Raw genomic sequence first — 20,719 nt, forward strand, 5'->3', positions numbered from 1 at the left:
CTGTTTCTGTTTATTTGCCTACAGGACATATTTACACCACATTTAGAATGAATGATAATTTCTACAAACATGCCATCAAAAATACCTGAGACCAAAAGCGACCTGAGGACGGGACCTTTGGCACTCTCACTCTGTCCCAGTAGGCTAGTTATATTTTCAGTCAGAGAAAAGAAAGCTGCCGAAAAAAAAGTTGCTTTATTTTATGATAGTCCGGAATAAAGAGTAGGCTACTGACAGATAAAATAAAAACATGATTGTGATAGGCATTATGATTTATCTGATTTCTTCAAGCGTTCATATTTACTATATGTTTACTATGGTAGAATGGTTAGCGTGCATAGTCTTTTGCATCGCGTAGCCTATAAATATTTCTACGGTGATCAGAATCCACATCGGATCACAAACAGAAGACATTCAAACATGAAAGTGAGTTTTCAGGTAAATTATTTGAAAAGTCTTTAATGCTGACTCCACTCTTCAAGCCCGAGCTAGCCCGTTTTGGATCAAGGTATTCGGCGGGTCAGAAAATCCTGGCTGTTGGCCCCGAGGAAGCCCCGGCGAGGCTCGATCAAGCCCCGGAAGTGACAGTGGAAACGCGACTGGCCCTGGCACGCCTGCTTTTGGCCCGACAGTGGAAACGCGAAGTGATAGAAAGCCCGTGCGCTATGACTACACCACTGATCTGATGATAGATCAGTGGACCACACCTATTTTCACTGAAGGTAACAGGTATTTGATTTTCAACCCTGGGGTGGAGGCTGGAGCTTTTTCTTTACTTTCAGACATTTGGCACAGACTCTAGATATTAACAGTCAACAACAGATGCCTCAATGAGAAGGTAAACTACATTGACTTATTGTTCATTATTATATTTTACAAACTTAACTTACAATGCCATTCAGTGCTTTTAATTTCATCATATTTCTATATCTGAATTTCAGTATTCAGTAGGCTACTGCAGTATTTTGTGTTAACATTTTCAGTGATTGGTGTTCAAATAAGTGGTGGTTTACTGTGATGTTATCATACCAATTCGGTTTTGATTTTTCATTGAAGTGGTAGGCTATCATGAGAGGTTTGTGTGTCAGTGTTGTTAATGTAAAAACAATAATAAAAAAAAATAATTTATTGAAATAAAGCTGAGGTAAATTAAATGTTATATGAAAACTGAAACTTAAAAAAAATTGGAATGTTGTCAGTTAACTGAAATAAAACAAGTTGAATTTGATTAACTGAAGTGACTAAAACTGAAAAAAAATAATAAATAAAGCTATATAAAATTTGAAATAACAATAATAATATGAAATTGACAAAGAACAATATTACTCAAACTTAAACTGAAATATACATCTAAAAACTAATTCAACATGAATAAATAATACAAAATAATAATGTGGGTGTTTGAGATGGTGTGCTGATGTGTGTGCAGGTCTCTAGGAAACATTATGGAGTTCACACAAGCTGATAGACGGCATTTAGACAAGAGTAAACAGGATACAGGTTCTTTAGAAAACGCTGATGCCGCCCTGAAAAATGATAGTCGGCACACATCCCATGACTTCAGCTGCATCCATAGCAAAGGTACAGCAAACACTCAGATGAAAGGGTGGTGAAATGTCTGAGCTTTCCCTTGCATTAGAACAATGGTACTAGAAATGATTTTTGAAAAGGAATACAGCCCAGCATTGTGGGATATTTTGTTCTTTTCAGTTTAATACCAAATGTAAAGAATGTGAACTGAAACAAGTTCAGACTTGTTCAAAGCAAGTGCAAATTGCAGTTTGTTTTTGTTCGGTGTGATTTGATATTCAATTATCTATTCAAATATTGTTCCAATGGAGCGAAATTATATAATGTATAACTTTCACTCTAAGCCATTTTGGATAAAAGCGTTTGCCACATGAAAAAAAAGGTAAATGTAAATATTAATTTAATGTGAGCTTTCAAAAGATTCATTTTTAATTCTGCTGCAATTACTTCAACAATGTAAATATTTTTATCCAGTAGAGTGCATTCAAATGATTTCCAAACAGAGCGCTTTTAAATGTGTTTACATTTTCAAATGTAAAATGCAAATTAAACCACAGAACTGTGTTGCAACTGCTCTGGATACAAGCTTCTGTATAATGTACATTGCTGGTAGAAAGTAAATTATAACCTCCATACATTGATTAACCTGTTAATGTTCTGCTTCTGTTTTCCACTCCATTGTACCTGAAGCACAAATCATTTGTGAGAATGATGTGTATTTTTTGTTTGCTCAGATCTGCTCCCTGCTGAAGAGGGAGAGGAAGCAACCAAGCACTTCCTGCAGGAGCTAGTAAACATCTTGCTGGCCTACATCAGTAAATCCCTGAAACGCAGCTCCAAAGTTGTAGATTTTCACTATCCTCACCAGCTTAAGGAAGGTCTGGAGGGATTCAGCCTGGAGCTCCCTGACCAGCCAGATAACCTGGAGCAGCTATTGGTGGACTGCAGAGACACACTGAAATATGGAGTTAAAACAGGTAAGAACAAGCAAAATAACACAGTTGTGTTTAGTGGAAGCTTTTGTTAATGTTGTTCTTTAATGTTGTTAGGCCATCCGAGATTTTTCAACCAGCTGTCAACCGGACTTGACATTATTGGTCTAGCAGGAGAATGGTTGACGTCCACAGCAAATACAAACATGTGAGACTCATTCTTTAAGTTTAATTTCTTTAACATTCATATTTTAATTATGAAAAGAGAAAAATAAATGTAGGAACACTTTGAAATTTAGAAATTAGGTATAGGTATGCAATGTTTGTATTTGACATTCATTTACACAGTTTAGAGATACACTACTGTTCAAAAGTTTGGGGTCAGTAAGATTGTTTTTTTTTTGTTTTTTTGAAGAAATGAATATTTATTCAGCAAGAACACATTAAATTGATCAAAAGTGACAGTAAAGTGTGATCTTACAGTATATTGTAAGAAAGGATTGAGTTTTAAGTGGACTAAATGATTGGAGAAGTCATGGCATTTATGACATTTTGATTTTTTTAAAAACTACATTCATTGAGATATACTGTATTTAAAAAGTGAATTTCCATTTCCATGCTGACTTTAAAGCAAAAACGTTACAGTTCCCACTCTCCTCTATTTCTTCTGCAGTTCATCAGGGCATGTATGAGTCTGAGTTCTTCTCTGCTTACAGGTTCACTTATGAAATATCCCCAGTTTTTATACTCATGGAGGAGGTAGTTCTGAGAAAAATGCATACAATTATTGGATGGCAAAAGGAAGATGGAGATGGCATCTTTTGTCCTGGTAACAAGCTGAAAGCACAAAAATACATGAAGCATTAATATTGTGTTTTGAAAAATGAAAATTGGAACTATTCAATCATTAGTATTTCATTAAACAGCTAATGGCTTTCTCCGCAGGAGGCACCATGTCCAATCTGTACAGTGTGTTGTTGGCTAGGTTTCATCTCTTTCCGGCAGTGAAGACCCATGGGATGTCTGCGATACCTCGCCTGGCGCTGTTCACCTCCGCGCACGTACATGATCTCATTATTGTTACCTCCACTCTCAGCAGGCGTGCTGTGACAGTTCCACTTACTCAATGAAACACATAGCACAACACATTTCAGCTATTACCTCCTGACCCACTGATTGGGAGGTCAGACGTTACGTGTCACAGCAGTGTTTTAAAAGTCCTGATAGACTGCCGTTAATTCAAATATTTCATGTCTTGTTATGGTAAACCAAAAGGTCAGATCATGTTAGCTGTTTGCCTGTGCATGTTTAACATTCGCTTTCCTTATTAGAGTCATTATTCAATCAAGAAGTCTGCAGCAGTTCTCGGCATCGGCTCTGAAAATGTTATAGTCATCAGATGTGATGAAAGGTAAGATTGGTGGACAGAATCATAAGTTCATAATTTGCAGTGTGTCTTGTTTAGCAAGATGAATAAAACGTGCTGGTGTCTCTCTGTGAGGGGGAAGATGATCTCTTCAGAACTGAACACCAGCATTGATGCAGCAAAGTCTAAGGTTGGTCAAATGAGCTGATATTGAGCCACATATTTAATAATATACAAGTTTGTTTTCGGTCCCCACCATTTACACATAACATATCCATATAACGTATAACATGGTCCATTTTAGAAATGTGAGATGTGGTTATCCCAGTTAAATTATATGTTTGTAGCATGTTAAATTTGCCCAAAATAGGCTAGAATCTAAAATCAAACATTAACATTAAAAAGTTAAGCTTAAACAATTCTGACCTTCTTCTCTGCTAAACTTATAAAATCACTATGTATCATATTTAATAGTCCTTCAGTGAGGACTTGGAAACAATATGAATGTATCTCTCCATGTTGCAATTAGTAGTAACTAGGTTACTATGAGATAGTTGCATCACCAACAGATACATTTGAAAATAAATGCCTGTTCTACCACTTTAAAATACAAGCTTTACATGCAAAACAACAAATCGTGTGGGTTGGTTATAGACAAAATTTAAATATAGCTAAATTCAAATTGCTGCAGTGCACACATCAACAACAAAAAAAGAAAAAAATATAAATAAAAAAAAAAGATTCAAGGCTATACCCTAGCTGTGCATCTGACCTGTTAACTACATGCAAATGTGCTGATATTCAGATGAACAACACATCTACTCGTTTGGCTTCTGCACTACGCCATACCATAAATATTGAATGATTGTGTATATGTCTTTAAAAATCCTTGTATGCTGTCTGTAGGGTCTGGTCCCATTCTATGTCAATGCAACTGCAGGAACCACAGTCTACGGAGCATTTGACCCTCTGAATGAAATAGCAGACATTTGTGAGCGCCATGGCCTATGGATGCATGTGGATGTAAAATGTTTTATTATTATTATTAAGTACATTTTATTAAAAATGATGCAGTGCTTTAATGTTCTCCCTTCATTTAGGCTGCCTGGGGTGGAGGCTTGCTTCTGTCAAACAAACATCGTGTGAAAATGCAAGGAATTGAAAGGTAACCTAAATCAGTCATTTTAATTGTATAATATGTTCCTGTTGCTCAGTGGCACTAGAAACTCCAAGGTCATGGGTTTGATTCACCAGAAATATTGGTGGCAAAATGTATACCTTGAATGCAGCACAAATTGCTTTTTATTAAAGCCTCAGCTAATGTGCTAAATGTTGATGGATGTAAGGTTCCTGTAGACGCGTTACCTGTTTATCAATAAGTTGAAATCTCTGTTGCTTTTAAATCTTATTGGCTAATGCAAGCATGGTCTCCTCCATCTACCTTAAATGTCACCAGTCGATTCTCTGGACATTTCTTCAACATCCCTCTTTTTCATTTTATTTTAATCAACACGAAGTGCTGCCTTCATTGCCATTCCGTTTGGAGCTCTGCAGGGTGATTCAAGTAATTTCTCTACAATTTTAGCTGCAAAAGGAGTGTGATGAAAGCACATTGACATTTACTCTGAGACTGTATTAAAGCATATAACCCTGTGTGCTTAAAAACATTTTCTTTTCCTTTCTTTTGTACTGATGGTTGGTCAGAACCCGCAATTACAGGATTGCTTCTAGCGTACATCAAATTGATAAAAGTTTCAGTCTAATGGATTCCACCTCCACTTTCACCTCTGTTTCAAAAATAATTTTATATTTTAAATATGTACTTTAAATTGATGGATTTTTTTAACATCTAACATCATCATGCTGTTCATATGCTTTCAACCAGAGCCCATTCTGTGACCTGGAACCCACACAAGATGATGGGCGTCCCACTGCAATGCTCAGCCATTCTAGTGAAGAGAAAGGTGAGCTGAGATGGACAGTTTAATCTATGATGTTAAGCTTAAAGGGGCTATATGCTTTTTTCTGAAATTTAAACTCGCGACTGACACCTGTGGCCAAAAAACGGAACTGCTCTTCCTTTCTGCTCGCTCTCGTACGTGCACACTTCACAAGTCATCCGCTGTAAAGAAGTCAACATTATGTTTACAGAGGTAAGAACAGTCAAATACATATATTGTTTGAGAAACTAAGTTTGTTTGCTGACTAGCGGTGGTGGCAGAGTGATCTGAAACGTTTAACATGAACGCGCTTGACGTCACATCCGCAGACAGCGCGCGAAAAATCCGACCCGACAGAAAATAGGAAAAATAGGATACAGGCTTATAGGTGCACCCGCTGTGAGCTGACAAGGTGTCAGTATGCTCATCAGGAGATGTTTGAGTCATACATGGTCAAATAAAAAGGCTATTGTTACGTTTATTTTGGGGAAACAGTTGCATATAGCCCCTTTAAATAAATAAATAAAGGCCTCTAAGATAAAGAGATATTATATGTATTACTGCTCTGAAGAAGCTGCATAACATAAATGTATATAACAGCAAGTGTAAGGTAATTTTCACCAGTGTTGTTTTTGTATCATTGAGATACTATTATAGTTTTTATTAGTATTTTGAATCAGTTTTTATATTTTTTCCTGTATTCATTTTAATTTTGTTTTTGTCTTTTTTTTAAATGTCTTTAAAATGTGTATTAATTCTTTAAATCAATTTTAGTTTTAGTCATTTTAGTACATCAAGTTAAACTAAATTAAAATGAGAAATGTTGCCTTGGTATTCAACTGAAATAAAATAAATAAGTTTAAATTATTTTTATTTCAGTTAAAGATAATTTAATTTGAAGTGATGAAAGTTTTAGGTAACTAAATGTTGATTGACAAGCTTTACACAACATGAGCATAGAATTTCCTTAATGTAGCAAGTTGTGGAGGAATTCCAGTGATGAAAAGAAAATAATTTCTTTGCTCATAACCAACATAAAACAAACACAACAGTACTATATAAAGGCTTTTCACACGAGTATGCTATGTTTAAACTAAAGCATTTAGGGGCTGTTTACACCTGGCCACTTCATGCGTTTTTTCAGATCGGATAGCTATTCCATTTACACCTGGTCACATAAATGTGTTTTTGCAAAACGGATATAAATCAGATCTTCCATTCCCGTGCTATATGCAGATTTAACGGAGTGCACGTCACCTAAAGCAACAGATATGAGCTGCATTTTATTGATCATCAACTAAAATTTAAAATCAAAGCCAGCAATAAGAGAGAGCGGCAACAGTCCTGGTAAGATCATTTCGTTTCTTTACTTTTAAAGATGATGATTGTGTGTTAAGTTTCGTCTGGAATGCGGCCCAGACCACCTCCTGAAGTGGTTTGAGCGATCGGATTCAAATCCGTCTCGAATGCGTTTCGGAGGGCATTTACACCTGGTCTTTTCACGATCGGATAGCTATCCAATCACAGAAAAAGCATGAAGTGGCCAGGTGTGAACAGCCCCTTATACTTTCATTAATTTGATACGCTAGTCCACATATGAAGAACAAACATGCCAATTTACTGACCTGAAGCAGACTAATACACATTGCTGAAGCGGATTTATATTGTCTTGGTCTGGAACGGGGTTTATGCAAGCTAGCATGAAAATCCTGCAAGACTTCAAGTTACGCCCTTTCAAGTTACGCCCCACTTCAAGTTACGCCCCTTCAAGTTACGTCCATTCAAGTTACGCCCATTCAAGTTACGCCCCTTCAAGTTACGCCCCTTCAAGTTACGCCCCTTCAAGTTACGCCCCTTCAAGTTACGTCCATTCAAGTTACGTCCATTCAAGTTACGCCCCTTCAAGTTACATCCATTCAAGTTACGTCCACTTCAAGTTACGCCCCTTCAAGTTACGTCCATTCAAGTTACGTCCACTTCAAGTTACGCCCCTTCAAGTTACGCTCCTTCAGGTTACGCCCCACTTCAAGTTACGTCCATTCAAGTTACGCCCCTTCAAGTTACGCCCCACTTCAAGTTACGCCCCTTCAAGTTACGTCCATTCAAGTTAGGCCCGTCAAGTTACATCCATTCAAGTTACGTCCACTTCAAGTTACGCCCCTTCAAGTTACGTCCACTTCAAGTTACGCCCCTTTAAGTTACATCCATTCAAGTTACGTCCACTTCAAGTTACGCCCCTTCAAGTTACGTCCATTCAAGTTACGCCCCTTCAAGTTACGTCCATTCAAGTTACGCCCCTTCAAGTTACGTCCACTTCAAGTTACGCCCCTTCAAGTTACGTCCACTTCAAGTTACGCCCCTTCAAGTTACGTCCATTCAAGTTACACTCCTTCAGGTTACGCCCCACTTCAAGTTACGTCCATTCAAGTTACGCCCCTTCAAGTTACGCCCCACTTCAAGTTACGCCCCTTCAAGTTACGTCCATTCAAGTTACGCCCCTTCAAGTTACGTCCATTCAAGTTAGGCCCGTCAAGTTACATCCATTCAAGTTACGTCCACTTCAAGTTATGCCCCTTCAAGTTACGTCCACTTCAAGTTACGCCCCTTCAAGTTACGTCCCTTCAAGTTACGCCCCTTCAAGTTACGCCCCTTCAAGTTACGTCCACTTCAAGTTACGCCCCTTCAAGTTACGTCCATTCAAGTTACGTCCCCTTCAAGTTACGCCCCTTCAAGTTACGTCCATTCAAGTTACGTCCATTCAAGTTACGCTCCTTCAGGTTACGTCCATTCAAGTTACGTCCACTTCAAGTTGCTCACTGTTTAAAGCAGCGCTGCACAGACCGGTTGGTGTATGATATCAAAGTACCGCGAGAGCGATTAGAGAACAGACAGTTCTATATGCTTTTGAATCGCTCTCTCGCATGAGTTTAACATAAACAGAACATACTAGAGTTTATTAAACTGACTCTTAGCTGTTCTCAAACCGAAATACTTGTTTTGGTATGCAGTAAAGCAAGCTGCAATCTGCATTAGTGCCAGGGTATTGAAAATGTATTACAAGCAACCATATTGCGATGTATTGTTTAATTTGTTTTATCAATTATTCTTCCCACCTCAACTAACTGAAATTGGGCTTAATTTCTTTCTTTTTTCTTCTTTTTTTAAATAAATAATTTTAAACATATTTTGATGTCTTATTGACTGATTTGCTGATGATTAAAAATGTTGACTGATATCAACAGCACTAAAGAACAGCTAAATGCACCGCTGATAAACAAATCTTATGATACTTTTAAGACAAATGAACAACAAGCACACCCATAACAAAATCTTTTAATTGAAAGGCAACACAATGAGGGTTTAAGGACAAATGAGGAATTGTCACGCACCACAGCTGCACAAAAAATAAAGAGGAAACAGTCGTAAACTGGTATAGAAAACAATAAATTAGGCGACATCTATGCATTTACATCTATTAGGTGACATCTTACCCATGCATTTACATTTAATAATGGAAAGTGACCACTCCAGGGCGATCTACTAATGTCCATTTTTCTGTCCCTAGCCTTTACAGAAATATTACACATAAAATACACTTTAGGGTTACAATTTCTTTATTTTTAAAATAAAACAATATGTTATTTGAACACTTACACCTTCTTGAGCCATCAATGTGGCAATATTTGATTTTTAATTAATTGTATAGAATTTCAAGCACCACAGAAGTGCTCGTCCCCGGAAAATGCTTTATTTGTATGTCAATAACAGGGTTTTCCGCCATTTAAAATACAATAATGTATACATAACTATCAAAAATATTATGTAAATGACAAAAAAAAAAACTAAACGCTGAATAAATATTATAAAATTTATAATGAAAGTAGTGGTCCCCTGGAGTTGTGTCACTGGTGTTACCGTTAAACAAAAATCTCTTATTTTAAAATAAAAATCACACTTATGACATCACTTGACTTTCTTCTTCCAATTTCCTGAATATCTATGAAGAAAGGCCCATAGTAAATCCACTGTCTCTTTTCAGTTATCAGACATTTTCTCATTTATGTCATGATTTCATATGATGCTTTTAGTTGAACTCATTGGTATGACCTACTTAATTGTTATGGAATTGTAAAAATCTAGAATACAAATGGATTAAAGTACTTAATTTAGTATACCATGATTGACAACATGTGGTTTGATACCTTGCAGCAGCCATTTTGTAAAATGAATTTTTCATGAAAATTGTCACTGGTGTCACCTTTCTTATGGGTAACACCAGTGTCTCCCATTTATAGATAAACTTTATTCAAAGCTATTCATTTAGATTGTATGCCAGATGTAACAATTTAGTCTCATCTACTTAATTATAGTTGAAGAATAATGATCTTTGGTCTTAGAAAAAAACAAAAAAACAGTAACACCAGTGACACAATGAATCACCAATGACATACAGTACATGTCACATTAAATAAAATATTGCATGTGACATGATGATAATTTTACATCCATTTAATTCTGCTTACACTCAAATGTTAAGATTTAAAGGATTGCATCATTACTTGATTTTAACTGGTTTTCAAATATTTTCATCGTTATAGCAAATACATGGTTGCGCAAATTAACTTTCAAGCACACTTTTAACAAACCTGATTAAAATAAATGAAACATAATCTCCTTATTTGTTGCATTATTATTTTTCTGTAACTCTGACTACATGTGCTGAAAAAAATGGAAATAATATTTCATAAAAACCTTTAATATTGCACAATATTAATATTAAATAAATGCACAAAAAATATTTAAAAAAATCATTAACTGTAATTTATGTGTACTCATAAAGTCAAAGGGTAATCTAACATCTTTCCATACTAAAGTGGACGTTTCTGTAGAATGACCTGGCATTTGTGTGACACTCAGCGAGACAGATTGACGAGCTCAAAGTTCCAAACGCTTTACTCTGCCCTTGCTGCAATGTAAAAATCGGCAATATGACTTGTATACAATTCGATTTACACGGTTATCTCGGGAAAATATTCTTACCGTTGTCTCTATACAAGCTGGTATCTTGCCGACAACATCTCGTTTTGAGTTTGACATATCGCATGGTTCTGTGTGATTTGGACAACTTCAAGTTACGCCCACTTCCTGTTACGCCGCTCTCTTGCCCCTCTCTTGCAGTCCGCAGACAGACCCATCTCTGAAAATAAGCAGTCTGATATCTGCCGCGCTGCAGTTCCATTTTTCACCAAAGATTTACATAGGGTAAACTGTGAGGTGCGGTGGAACTGGGGAGGGCTCTGGCACCCGTTGCCCTGCTTATCATTGTATGCCTGCCAAAGCCATACGCTAAATTTTTATATATCCTGCTCACTTTATGACTTAAAATATTCTGGAAAATCTCATAAAAATTTGTTGCAGAATGCTGAACACATTTACAATTTATTACTGATTCAGCTTATATAGAGGTCTATGTTTTGGATTAATATACCCGTACAGACAAGCCACGGCTGAATAACGTCTTAAAGTTAGGATAACCTCCACACTGTCTTAAATCCCCAAAGTTTAGATGTTTAATGCATTTATTGGGTTGTTTCAAAGATTAAGCATTGCAACATAACACAAGCTACATACATTACAGTAACACTTTAGAATACTGTTCCTTCATTAATGAATAACTACACAGGAACAAATGAGTAATGCACTATTAACATTCTAGTAAATACTATTAACTAACAAGTTGAATGTGGTAGTTCATATTAAATAATCAGTAACTACTTTTTTTTTTCATACATCCCAGAGAACTACTATATACAGGTTCATAATTAACATGAATAATGCATAATTTATAATAAAAGGTAACGGTAACCCACTAGTAATGACACAAGTGTTACTACATCCTTCTAAAGGAACTACTAATTATTTGGATCAGTATTCTAAAGTGAAAAACATGATGACTACCTAATATTGACTGAAGTCATTGTACGCTTTTGAGATTTTTGTAAGATTTTGAATAGTAATTCCTTCCGATGGATTTGGTAACACTTTAGTCATTACTAGTGTTTTCCCATGATCTTCACTTTAGAATACTGATTCAAATAATTAGTAGTCCTTTAAAAAAGATGTAGTAACACGAGTCATTACTATCCAACACCTTACAAAAACCTCAAAAACTTACAACTAAAGTCAACATCCTTTAGTTATCAAGCTTTTCACTTTAGTATACTGATCCAAATTATTAGTAGTTCCTTTAGAAGGATGTAGTAACACTTGATTCATTACATTATGTATTATTAATATGAATTATGAACCTGTATGGTAGTTCTTAGTCTTCAGTGAGCTATGAAAAATAGTAGTTACTGATTAGCTAATAGTGAACTACCATATTCGACTGAGCGCTATCACTTAGTACTTAGTTGATAGTTTATAGTAGTTACTAGAATGTTAATAGTGGGTTGCTCATTTGTTCATGTGTAGTAATCCATTGCTGAAGGAACAGTATTCTAAAGTGTTACCCATAGTACTAGTACAAGGTATGTGGACAAGTGCAAAAAGGCTTTGAGGTGTTTTTCAGTCAGAGAACCTTCATCAATAATCACCTTTCAATCAAATAACATCAAAGCCTGTCATTTTTTTAAGAAAATATTTGTGAATTTCTTAAGACTTTGGCCTTAGGAACATTCTTATAAATTTATATTTTATCTTAAGAATTTCCGTAACTTTTTTCTTGGAGTCCTTGTCAAGAACAGAGGGTAGCTTCACTGCTCAGGACAAACCAAGGACTCATCCATTATCAACACAGGCAGCAAACAGTCCTTGATGCTTGAGGAGGTATTGAAAACCAAGGGTATGTAAAGGTCATGTGTTGTTCTCAGGGTCTCCTGCAGGAGTGTAATCAACTCTGTGCTGAGTATCTCTTCCAACCTGACAAGGCCTATGACGTGACCTATGACACCGGGGACAAAAGCATTCAGTGTGGACGGCATGTGGACATCTTTAAACTGTGGCTCATGTGGAAAGCAAAGGTAACGTTTATGGCAGCTATTATGGCACTATTCAAGACACTGAAAATCTATCACTATTAAAGACACTGAAAATTGTGGGTCATCCATATTTTTATCTCAGAAATGCAGTGTAAGAGAAAAGAAACATCCACATTTTGACCAGGCTTAAAATGGATTATAAATTTGAGAATTGTCCGTGTAAAAGCAATAATTATGCCTGAGTGATCTTAAGAGCAATCCAAGTGGAAAAAAATAAATGCTAAAAAGTAAGGCCGTGTGTCCACCAAAGCGTTTTTAGCCAGCTGAAAACGCTATGCGCTCTGCTGAAAACGCCTATCTGTGGGCGCTTGAGAGCGTTTGGCAGCGTTTCGTTTTTTTTTTAGTTGAGACACTTTGCTTGTTATGATACGGAATATCCGCGAGAGTGTTACTAGTATCTCATTTCACACATATTTTGTTTCTGTGTTGATTCTACATAACAATGTCGATACAATGTAATGTATTTTCTCTGGCTCTTGTTTTAAATGATTTTGTTCCGTTATTATGCTTGTTGTTGTCATCTGTTGAAGTTGTACAAGCAGAATGTGGCGGTTGGTCGGTGTGGTATTAGTACCGCCCCTCCTCCACTGTGATTGGATGGTTGGGTAAAAAGTGACAGTGATGAGCGCAGCGTTTTACCCAAAGTTGAACATTCTTCAACTCTCGGCGACCTGTAAAAAACGGCGAGCGCTCGGCGCTTCAGCGTGAAAAAAACTATGTTTTTGCCAGAAAAGGAAGATTTTATATATCAATAATTGTTTAAACTGTCCAAGTCATCATTATGCTTTTTTGGAACTGGGGTTACAGCAGCAGTTTTCAGTGCTGCTGGCACAATAACAGTGTGCAAAGAGTAATTTATAATGCTGAGAACAGCCAGGCACAAATAGTTAAAACAAGATTTAAAATATAGCTGCGAGCAGCGATTGCGGGCCCAAGCCGGTGGCTCGCAGCTATATTTATATTTATTTATATATATATATATATATATATATATATATATATATATATATATATATATATATATATATATATATATATATATATATATATGTATATATGCCAGTTGGTGGCGCTATAACTTTGACTCCCAATAGTTACATCCATCTGATCGGCCTCTTACCACGAACACACTGCTGAAGTTTCATCAAGATCAGTTAACTTATGCAGAAGTTATATTACTTTGTGTTTCTCTTTTCTCGCCATTGTTTCCTCGCCACGGCCAAACCGTTCGAGATATCAAAAATCCGTCCGGAATTTATCATCCTCAATGTCTTGACTTCATGCTGACCGAGTTTGGAGGCGATTGGATGAATTCTCTAGGATGAGTACATCAAATTCCACAGCATGCGTTTTTCAAACAACCCATAATAGCCGACTTCCTGTTGGGCGGAGCTAATAACTTAGAGTGCGGAAGTTTTTTGGCCCGATGAGATCTATATGTGTACCGAGTTTCATATTAATTCATGCAAGCGTGTTTGATATATGGACCAAGTTTTTAGACCGTGTCCAAGGGGGCGCTGTTGAGCCCCCCTGCCACGCCCGGGTACCAGCTTCAGCCCGGCTCTGATGACTGTGGGTTCTGACCTGTGTGGAAAGTTTCAAGAGTTTTTGAGCACGTTAAGGGCCCCAAAAGCCCCTGAAACCTTGAAGAACAAAGATTAAATGGAATAGACAAATCCCCCCCCCACCCCCCCCACACACACACAGACACACAGAGAGAGAGAGAAAATTCTCCATAAAATCCACATTCAAACCAAAATATCTGACTTCCTGTGGGTCTGAGGTAATGACTGTAAATTAGAAAGGTGTCCTGCTTGATGAGAACAATACACCTACCAAGTTTTGTGATTCTAGGAAAAACTAAGCCCCCATTTTTGACTAAAGGTGGCGCTACTGAGCCATTCCACCACGCCCATTTCTGAAACTTTGCACATGTCTACTGTATAATAAATGTGATGTGTCTGTCAAGTTTCATGCATTTTCAAGCATGTGAAGAGTCTCAAAAGCATCCGAAAAGAATATTAAAGTTTGATGCGTTGCCACGGCAACAGTATCTAAGATATCAATAATCCTTTCACAGGTCTACATCTGCCGTGTGTCTACATTATACACATAAAGTTTTAAGCAAATCGGGTAAAAATAAGAAAGTGATTTCAAAGCATTTTGAAAGTGACACTTCCTGTTGCCAGTTGGTGGCACTATAACTTTGACTCACAAAGGTCACATCCATGTGATCGGCCTCTTACAACGAACACACTGCTGAAGTTTCAGCAAGATCAGATAATGTATGCAGAAGTTATAACACACTTCCTGTGTCCCATTATTCGCCATAAATTCGTTTCCTCGCCACGGCCAAACCGTTCGAGATATCAAAAATCTGTTCGCAAGAATTCATCCTCAATGTCTTGACTTCATTCACACCGAGTTTGGCGGCGATCGGATGAATTCCCTAGGAGGAGTATTTCACATTCCATTGTATGCGTTTTCCAAACAACATATAATAACCGACTTCCTGTTGGGCTTTTGTAAAACTTAGAGCACGAAAGTTGTTCGGCCCGATGAGATCTATATGTGTACTGAGTTTCATATTATTACATGCAGGCGTGTTTGATATATGGACCAAGATTTCGGACCCCATTCCAGGGGGCGCTGTCGAGCCCCCCTGCCACGCCCGGGTACCAGCTTCAGTCCGGCCCTGATGGCCGCGGGTTCTGACCTGTGTGCAAAGTTTCAAGAGTTTTTGAGCATGTTAAGGGCCCCAAAAGTGGCAAAAAGGCAAAAAAAAAAATAATGAAGAAAAAGAAAAAAAAAAAAAAAAAAAAAAATCCTTACGAAAACAATAGGGCCTCCGCCCTTTCAGGGCTTGGGCCCTAATAAGCTTGTAGGGAGGGGATCAATTGTGCAAGTGCTGGTTTTCATACGTGATACCTTCCTACTCAGCAACTCGGAGTCAATATGAGGAAAATTAGAGAAAGATGTGCCAGAGTAACTAGGGAAATTAGAGGCAAGAACATTATTCAACTGTAAAATCTTGTCTTCAAGAGAAGCTGACGAAATCTGTCTGATTAATTGATTTCCATTTACGGAAATTAACAATGTGTGAAGATGATGTACTAGGAAGAGGCAATTCCACATTAAAAAGGATCGCCAGATGGTCACAGAGACCAATATCAACAGAGGACAACTGAGACACAAATGAATCATTTGCGATCACAAGGTCTAAAGCAGGGTTCCTTAAATCCTGTCCTGGAGGGCCACTGTCCTGCAGAGTTTAGTTATAACCCTAATCAAACACACCTGAACAAGCTAGTCAGGGTCTTCAGAGTTACTAGAAAATTGCAGGTAGGTGAATTTCATCATGCTTTGAGCTGAACTCTGCAGGACAGTGGTCCTACAGGGCTGGATTTGAGGAACCCCATGGTCTAAAAAGTATGACCTTTGTTGAACCACTAATAAACTGTAAGATTAAAACAATCAAGTAAAAACAAAAGGATTCTCTTGAATTTAAGACACAACATTGACAGCTGGTTAGCAAACTCAGACATAAAAGCTTAATTTGCCTTTTTGTTGGTCTATGTAGCGATAGTTGCTTTAGGGGCACTCAACACAAGGCATGATGTAAATGATGTAAACTGTGGTACACACGGAGTGCTAAAACAATATTTTTAAGAACAATTTAAAAGAAAACTAAAAGACATAAAACAATAAGACACAAACACAAAATTGATGTTTAAATAAAGGCCATTTGAATTATAAGTCTTCTCAGAGAGACAGGTTTTTTATTTTGGTTTAAAAAGTAGGCTGTTCCACAGTTTAGGGCCGGCTATGGCAAAGCTACGTTGAGAATGTCTGATTCGATGACCTTAAACATCTAGCTGGAGTGTTTATACTCAAAAGGTCAGAAAGATAAGAGGGTGTCAGGCCATTTAAAACCTTTAAAAAAAGATTAAAAAATGTAACTCCATTCTAAAGCAGACTGGCAGCCGATGCAAATAGAGTAAGACAGGGGTGATATGTTTGTATTTACAAGTGTCAGACAGAAGTCTAGCTGCTGCATTTTGGACTGTTTGTAAGCGATTCATATAAGATTGTCTAATACCTATATACATTGAGTTGCAGTAAGATGAGATGAAAGCATGTATAACTCTCTCAAACTCAGCAAACTTGGAAAAAAACTCTTAACCTTAGCAAAGAGTCTTTGCTGAAAAAAAACTTGGTTTAACTACTGCATTTACCTGCTTATCAAAAGTCAAAGCAGAATCGAAAACAACATCCACATTTTTGACAGGGCACAATTGCCTCATTTAGATTTAAGACATTTAGGGACATCCAAGCTTTAATATCTGACTGACAAGCTGTTAAAGCACTCAAACTCTGGTCGTCATTTTGCTTAAAAGGCACATAAATTTGAGTGTCGTCAGCATAACGATGAAATGACACTCTGTGTTTATTAAAAATGGACCCCACTGGGAGCATATATAAAGAAAAGAAAATGGGAGCAAGGATAGATCCTTGGGGAACACCACAAGTCATAACTGATTTGGAGGATGAGCACCCATCCACAAAGACTGAGAAAGTTCTATTATTCAAGGATGAAAAATGATTCCCCCACCTCTACCAGTGAGTCAGGGGAGATCAAACAGCCTATAGCCCACTGGATAAAAAGAAGTACATCGTTTTGTTTGTGCCGTGTTTTGGTTAAAAACAGTAAGTCCAGTTCTCTATCTGTGATATATCCGTATATATAGAATATATCTTATTGTTTACTGAACATGCATTAAATAACGCAACATATTAACCAGGCTCTGGAACACAGCAGAAGGCAGCTCCAATCAGGCAAGCGAAGATGAAGTACTGAGGTCCGCACCAGTATGAGATACTCCTTTAGGCCCCGATCACACCTGACGCGTTTTTTGCAGTGAGAGGCGCCTGTTTTCAATTGGTTTCCTATGGCAGCGAGCGTTCTGCGCGCTGTTTATGCGCCTGCTGCGCCTCGCGTTTTACCGCCTGCTGCGCCTCGCGTTTTTGAAGTTGAAAAAAAAGCAACTCCGAGCGGAAAAGGCGCCCGACGTCATCGCGTTTTTTTCCACTGTCCAATCGAGTGAATGGAGAGGCGGGCCTTCCGTTGTAGTGATGAACGCTACAGTTGCTTGAACGCCCGGAGAGTGCGATGATGGAGGATAAACTAGTGGTGCTCTCGCGGGTTACCAGGAGCTTAACGACTTCACGAACCGTAACTACCACAATGTTAACAGAAAGTAAATAAAGTTAATAAAAGGCTGATTTGACGTTTACTTGACTGACAGGACAGCTGTTTCAGTAGTTGCCTAGCAACATAAAAAAACGCAGCGCACTGCTCGTTCTGTGTGATGGTAAAAACTGTGCACCTCGCGTTTTCGAACCTGAAAAACGCGTCAGGTGTGATCGGGGCCTTAGTCTGTCGCAGACTCATAGGGACATAGATGTTAAAAGTAGAAGAAAGGCTGGAACTGTGTCCTAAATTTCAATGACTATACCGCCTTTGTCTCAACTGGCCAGCATTTCGAGTTCATATGTTCATAAAAATAATTGAAAAGTAGAAATTGTACCCCAGTTACAACCAAAAAATATTCAAAACATATTTGTTATTTAGTATTTTATATAATCATATTCTATTATTCTTTTCTGTGATTTAAATATGACAAAATGGCAAAACAGCTCTAAACCTTGACGCACAACAATTTTTTATTTTCTTATACAGGGATCCGAGGGTTTTGAAGCACAGGTCAACCACTGCCTAGAAAATGCAGAGTATCTTTACTACAAGCTTAAGAGAAGGACAGATTTTCAGCTTGTCTTCAAAAGTAAAGTAAGTGCCATGTTTTTGTTTACTTTCCAAAATTTTAAAGATGGAAATTACTGAGTGATTTCAACAGTAGAATTTCTGCCTAGCCGTTACATACACGTTCTCGACATCGGTTTATGATTTTATATTTTCTGTGTTTTTATTTCAGCCTGAACACAGTAATGTCTGCTTTTGGTATCTCCCAAAACAAGTGCAAAGCATTCCTCCAGGTCCTGAGCGAGACAGAGAACTTCACTTGGTAGGTCAAAAAAATTAAGCCTTTTTAATTTTTTTAATTTTTTTAATTAACCAGTAAATTAAGGAAGACACATTAGTCTTCATTTAGTCATCCCATTATCTGCTTTACAAGCTGACATTATGAATTTCCACAGGTGGCTCCAAAAATCAAGACAAAGATGATGGAGGAAGGATTCACAATGATTGGCTATCAACCTCTGGAAGACAAAGTGAATTTCTTCCGTTGTGTTTTCTCCAACCCAGCCACCCAGAGGGAGGATGTGGACTTCCTATTAGATGAAATTGCTCGTCTGGGCTGTGAACTCTAGTTTGAAAAATCACTATTTATAGCCTTCTTTCTTCATACCTCTGATGCCAGTTGTCATTACATACAGTCCTGAGTAGAAGCATTTACAGCTTTCTTTTTTAATTTATCTTTGAACATTATTAGCAATTATTAATAATTGATCCTTTGTCTAGGTGCTATACTTGATCTCTTTTGACAAATCTTGTTGCTTTTGACTGATGTAGCATCTGAACTAAATGAAAAATGAGGTTTGAAAGACATAATAGTGGAGCCACATTGACCAAAGGGAATAGATGATCACTCACTGATTTTCATTAAACCAACATGCCAACAAAAAGCATCCCTTACACAGTATACCGTGACTAAATTGCACCTGCTCTTAATCAAGTTGTACAAATAGAGTGAATTCTGAAGGGAAATTGGAATGGCTTGCTGCTGTCAGATAGCTCAATTGTTTTGCAGTCTACTAGTGCCTCCTGCTGGTGAGATCTTCTAATACAAGACTGTGTTACGTATTCATATTCATGACATTACTTCTAAATATAATTCTTATATTTAATATACATAAAATATATATTGAAACGAATTTTGGTCTCTGTACAAACAGAATTTATTTGCAGCTTGTTGGTTTTTATGCTTTGCTCTGTCCTGCACGAAAGGAAATTTATGTGAAAGTGATTTTACACATTATTTATTTGTAGCCTACACCACCTGCTATTCTTGCTCCATTAGTAATACATTTATGTAACATGCAGGTTCCATCGAATTTAGTTTTATTACTGCAGAACAACCTGTTAGCTGAGATTAATTTGTCTTCTAGCCCACAAGCGAAGTTCACGACGTAATTTGGGGAGGAGTGGACCCATCTAATATTTCAATTAACTGCCGTAGCATATAAGCAGCCGCTCACCTTGCTCTGGCATCAGTTGTTTTGGCATCCCTCCACCTCCACCAGTATAATTTAGGCTTCTTGCTACCATACTCATCATCCAAGCATCAGTAGTCCCACTGGGGGGTATATCTAAGCTCGAGCTGAAGCTGCTTCCTCGAGCCCCTCCACTGTGGACAGCAAGCCAAATACACTTAACCTTATTAGCTTAAAGATTATATGGGCAAAGGAACTCGTGAAATGACACTCAAACTGAAAATTGGTCAGAACTGATGTTTTTGGGGGGTTTTTTTATCCCAAGCTCTTTGTCCTGACAATATTTGTATCCCTATATTTTCCTAATATAAATTTCAAAAGCAGATGACAACATGCTTGTGCAGAGCATAAGAGGATTTTGGGGCGTGTGACTGCCAAAATGGATTGTGTCAGTGTTGTGTGTTAATGGCCTGTTAAAGGCCCCTTTGGATAGGTGATTTACTAAAGTTAGAGGAGAAACCGACATGTGGACAACACCATCAATCATGCGTACTATTGCATGATTTCAGCAAATGCGTGCAGTTCTGTAGCATGTTGACAGATGCAGGCCAAGGTAAATGGGGTGTGTTCCTTTGGCATTGTGAGGTCTAAATATATTGGCTGCCAAACATATGCCAA

General features: G+C 37.5%; 1 protein-coding gene across 2 annotated transcripts; it reads left to right on the forward strand.

Moving 5' to 3' along the window:
- The first annotated feature begins 603 nt into the window (after positions 1-603).
- On the forward strand, positions 604-19,760 carry gad3 (glutamate decarboxylase 3). Of its 2 annotated transcripts, none has more exons than XM_084120530.1 (15): positions 604-722; positions 1,430-1,581; positions 2,265-2,507; positions 2,580-2,670; positions 3,179-3,291; positions 3,408-3,523; positions 3,794-3,873; positions 3,964-4,018; positions 4,735-4,851; positions 4,929-4,993; positions 5,714-5,792; positions 12,641-12,790; positions 18,549-18,656; positions 18,802-18,891; positions 19,025-19,760. In XM_084120530.1, the coding sequence occupies exons 2-15, from the start codon at positions 1,446-1,448 to the stop codon at positions 19,196-19,198; spliced, it is 1,617 nt and encodes a 538-aa protein (XP_083976656.1). In that variant the 5' UTR covers positions 604-722; positions 1,430-1,445; the 3' UTR covers positions 19,199-19,760. The 2 variants fall into 2 exon arrangements, with proteins under 2 accessions (XP_083976656.1, XP_083976655.1); XM_084120529.1 differs by having other exon boundaries at positions 647-838.
- Positions 19,761-20,719: the final 959 nt, after the last annotated feature.

Source organism: Abramis brama (genome assembly GCF_963993115.1).
Source record: "Abramis brama genome assembly, chromosome: 7".
Taxonomy (NCBI): Eukaryota; Metazoa; Chordata; class Actinopteri; order Cypriniformes; family Leuciscidae; genus Abramis; species Abramis brama.